General features: G+C 44.2%; 1 protein-coding gene across 1 annotated transcript; it reads left to right on the top strand.

Moving 5' to 3' along the window:
* The first annotated feature begins 2,260 nt into the window (after window positions 1-2,260).
* LOC109201127 (uncharacterized) lies at window positions 2,261-4,190 on the top strand. Its single transcript, XM_019356669.2, has 3 exons — window positions 2,261-2,570; window positions 2,715-2,997; window positions 3,125-4,190. Exons 1-3 carry the CDS (start codon window positions 2,479-2,481, stop codon window positions 3,794-3,796), a joined length of 1,047 nt encoding a protein of 348 aa, XP_019212214.1. The 5' UTR covers window positions 2,261-2,478; the 3' UTR covers window positions 3,797-4,190.
* The last annotated feature ends 235 nt before the right edge of the window (window positions 4,191-4,425 follow it).

The raw sequence follows: 4,425 nt of genomic DNA, 5'->3' as shown, positions 1-4,425 counted from the left end.
CGGCGCATTTCTCGGCTTTTAAAAAAAAAAACCGCTATGCGTCGCCAGGTGTTTCATCAGATTTGAGGTGTTACCTCCTTTGACAGTATCACAGTATCAGCTTAAAGCACTTGTTGCAGGCTGCTGAGTTTGCATCTTTTGCTGTGAAGTACAGCCAGACTTTTGACCGCTTTACCTTGGGCATTTTTAATCTGTAACTCTGCTCTAAAAGAACGTACATACCTGGCCCCGCCTACTATCCTCAGAAACGTTAAATGATTGGCTAGAATCTAAAGTGTATCACATCTCAGGAAAAAAAGTTGGTGACATCCATCAATAACCTTCATGGTTAAACCTGCACACTGGTTTCCTCTCTGTGTGAGCTTTGGTTCAGCTATGTCTCCATGAGGAGTGTTATAATTGTCATGATATGAATGAACAGTTGTTGTTTAAGGTGCAGTTCATGTGGAAGCCACCGGAGGGTGGTGTGGAGATATAATAAAAGGTGATGGCTAGAAGCTAAGACGGTGTCATGTCTGCTCCCTGAAGTAATATCGTAACATGGTGTCAGAAGTGAACTGATAAGGCTATACAAGAGTGTCGCACACATGGAAGGGCTTAAGCAGCCGGCTGGACTTGATTTGCTGCAAGGGAACCTCTCGGAAAATTGGAGACGGTTTCGGCAACGGTTCGAGCTGTATCTCGCGGCTACAGGAGGTGCTAGCAAGCCACCCAAGGTACAGTCTTCACTATTTCTTCACGTTGCTGGAGAGGAGGCGGTTGAAGTGTACAATACCTTCACGTTTGCGGAAAATGGTGATGAGCATAAGCTGACGAAAATAATGGAGAAATTTGAGGAATACTGTAACCCAAAGAAGAACATAACCTACGAAAGGTACAAGTTTTTCATGTGTGTGCAAGGGGATATGCCAATTAGCCAGTACATCACGGAGCTAAAGCTAAGGGCCAAGTCATGTGAATTTGGACAACTGCAAGAATCCCTCATCAGAGATCGCGTAGTGTGTGGAATTACATCAGATGCAATGAGAGAAAGGCTGTTAAGAGAAGATGATGTTACTGTCAAAAAAGTAATTCAGCTTTGCATTGCAGCTGAGACCACAAAAGCTCAAATCAAGCAAATGCATGAGGAGGATCACAATGCTCAAGTCTCTGCACATGAAAGTAAAGACGTAGATGCAGTGAGACATAAGCAGACATGCAGAAAAGACAGACAAAGTAAGATGAAACCGAACGACAAAGACCAAGCAAGCACGTTTAATTGCAAACGATGTGGAACTAAGCATGCATCACGTCAATGCCCTGCTTATGGCAAACAGTGCAAGAACTGCGGGAAAATGAATCACTTTGCCAGAATGTGTAGATCGAGAAAAGTGCACACTGTCGCCGATGAAGCCACGGATCAGCAGGCAAGTCTGTTCATTGGGGCTGTAAATGCAAAAACACAGACACGAACAGATGAATGGACTGTAGAAATAAAAGTTGGCCACAAACCTGTGAAATTCAAACTTGATACTGGTGCACAAGCCAATGTGGTTCCTGTTATAGGATTTTTTATATGTATTCTGCTTTATTGTAGTTAAAAACCCCTAGTTGTTTAGCTTCATTTAAATCTCCTATTTTACTGTGTTTCATGACAAAGCTTGCATGAGGGAGTACCACAGGTGCCTCCACCCTTGCTGAGTTTGCTGAGATAAGCTTGACTGGTTACTATTTTTAACAGTTTACAGTTTTTCTCGATTGCTTAAACACTATAACCAGGCCTCTAAACTAAAATTTCAAAACCATAAACGCTATTGGTCAAAAAGCTCACCCATTTCCCTGAACTATAAACACTATTCCCTGCTCTGACACATGACTCAAATTTGGTGAACTGGTACTGCAAAACTCTACACACAAATCCCTACATTTTACAGTGCTTACACCATGTAGTCATGTAGAAAGCACTAGCATGCAATAATGTTAACTTAAGTCAGCATAGCTTGAGCCCAATTAGCACACAATTAACCAGGTGGAAACACTAGGAGTCAAAATTTAGCACACACCAATCAGAACCTGCGATGGATAGATAAAAGGGCCAAAGTCAGCTCATTCAGGTTTGAAACAATGGATCCAAAGAGATGCAAAGGAAGAGGACGTGGTGGAGAAAGAGGACGTGGTGAAAGAGGAGGACGTGGTGGAGAAAGAGGACGTGGTGAAAGAGGAGGACGTGGTGGAGAAAGAGGACGTGGTGAAGGAGGAGGACGTGGTGGAGAAAGAGGACGTGGTGAAGGAGGAGGACGTGGTGGAGAAAGAGGACGTGGTGAAGGAGGAGGACGTGGTGGAGAAAGAGGAGGACGTGGTGGAAGAGGAGGAGGAGGTGGTGAAGGAGGTGGAGGTGGAGAACGACGGCGACAAGGAAGGGGAAGAGCAAGGGCACGAAGACAGTCAGTCTCGGATGAAATTCGAGCCACTTTAGTTGACCATGTCCTTGTCCATGGGATGACTATGAGGGAGGCTGGGCAACGAGTACAACCAAATTTGAGTCGCTTCACTGTTGCCTCCATCATCAGAACCTTCAGGGAGGAAAACAGGTAGGTGTACTTGCAGTAAGACTGCTTTGTACAGTAACGTTTAAGTTACTGAATTTATGTGTCTTGAGTTTCAGTATGTTTCCATTATTTTCCTGTAAAATGAATGTGTGACAGTTACAGTAATGAGTGCTTCTATTTTTGTAGGACACAGAGACGACCACCTGGTGGAGGCAGGTTAAGGCTTTTGTCGGAGGAGCAAGAGAGGGAACTTGTAAACATGGTAATTGCAAATAATGTAATCCGCCTGCAAGAGATTCAAAGGAGAGTGATTGAGGATGATCATCTTTTTCGAGGCATAAATGCCATCAGCCTCTCCACAATTGACCGCATCCTCCGAAAGAATCAATTCCGGATGAAACAGGCATACCGAGTCCCTTTCGAACGAAACTCTGACAGAGTGAAAAACCAACGTGTGGAATATGTTCAGGTATGAGTTTTGATACTGTATAAGGTATTGTGTACCATCACAGCATGGCAGTTTATGCTGCCATTTCAGCACTCTTGAACTTTGGTTCAGGGTACCGATTGACTCTACTGTGTTATGTGTTTTGCAGAGAATCTTTGAGATTGAAGGACGGCCTGTTCCCCATGAAATGATCTTTGTGGATGAGGCAGGTTTTAACCTGACCAAAAGAAGGAAAAGGGGGAGGAACATAATTGGCCATCGGGCTATTGTAAATGTCCCTGGTCAGCGTGGGGGGAATGTCACTATGTGCGCAGCCATCAGCCAACGAGGGGTACTCCACCGCCATGCCGTACTAGGACCCTATAACACTATGCTTCTCCTTGCTTTTCTTGATGGTTTAAGACAACATATGTTCCAGCTGGACTACAGGGAACCAGCACAGCCAGAGCAGCCTCACTACGTTGTTGTGTGGGATAACGTCAGCTTCCATCGCGCTGCTCTGGTTCGTGACTGGTTTACCAATAACCCAAGGTTTTCTAATATCTTTCTGCCTGCATACTCCCCCTTTCTAAACCCGATAGAGGAGTTATTTTCGGCATGGCGGTGGAAAGTGTATGACCGAGAACCTTATGTCCGTGTTCACCTCCTTCAGGCCATGGAAGAGGCCTGCCTAGACATATCAGTAGATGCATGCCAGGGGTGGATCAGGCATGCAAGAGGATTTTACCCCCGCTGCCTGGCTGGGGCCAATATAGCCTGTGATGTGGATGAGATTCTCTGGCCTGACCCAGACCAAAGACAAGATGCTGTGGTGGGATAATGTTTCTGGTGTGTGTTGTACTGTATAGTACATGAATGACAATGTGCCACTGTACATACATTGGTTGCGTCTTTTGTGTTTATCATGTGACAAGGGTTTTGAAGGGGAGAACCATAAGCAACCTAATTGTTTTGGAACTATTGTTTTGAATTAATTGTACCAGTGTGCAAAACTCTGTTGTAGTGTGTGTGTTTTTGAGGGCTTGTGTTTGATGTCTGAGGGCAAAGTTCGGTTTTTCAGCAGGAGTGAATAGTTTTGGGTGTAGAGCTTCATTTTGACCTGGAAATAGGATGTTTGGGGAATTGAGTGAGATGTTATGGATTTGTGTTTACTGTTGTGCGGATATGAGGCGTAGTTTCAAGAAATGTGTTTTAGCAATCGAGAAAAACTGTAAATATGTTTCATTGTTATCACCTTGTAAGGAGTTGTTTTACACACAAGGGGCGCCAACCTGACATATTTTAGGAAGGAGCAGGGTATAAATAAAGAGAGAACTGATGTCTCAGTGTGAGTCTCCACTGAGATCACCCATGTATATACATGTTTGAGTTGTGTCTTTCTTTGCTTGCTGGAAACGATTCTTTGACATAATTTTTGGTCCTTCTGAGCCGGATGGGAAAATAACAACT

This window comes from Oreochromis niloticus, linkage group LG3 (genome assembly GCF_001858045.2).
Source record: "Oreochromis niloticus isolate F11D_XX linkage group LG3, O_niloticus_UMD_NMBU, whole genome shotgun sequence".
NCBI lineage: Eukaryota > Metazoa > Chordata > Actinopteri > Cichliformes > Cichlidae > Oreochromis > Oreochromis niloticus.
The sequence above is the reverse complement of the archived record's forward strand: the minus strand, read 5'-3'. Positions and strand labels throughout refer to the sequence as shown.

What these genes read in the sequence shown, in the direction of transcription:
- LOC109201127 (XM_019356669.2), top strand. Translation starts at nt 2,479, where the DNA reads ATGACTATGAGGGAGGCTGGGCAACGAGTACAACCAAATTTGAGTCGC. An exon ending in ACCTTCAGGGAGGAAAACAG is followed by an intron (nt 2,571 to 2,714) that starts GTAGGTGTACTT and finishes CTATTTTTGTAG; the next exon opens with GACACAGAGACGACCACCTG. An exon ending in AACGTGTGGAATATGTTCAG is followed by an intron (nt 2,998 to 3,124) that starts GTATGAGTTTTG and finishes TGTGTTTTGCAG; the next exon opens with AGAATCTTTGAGATTGAAGG.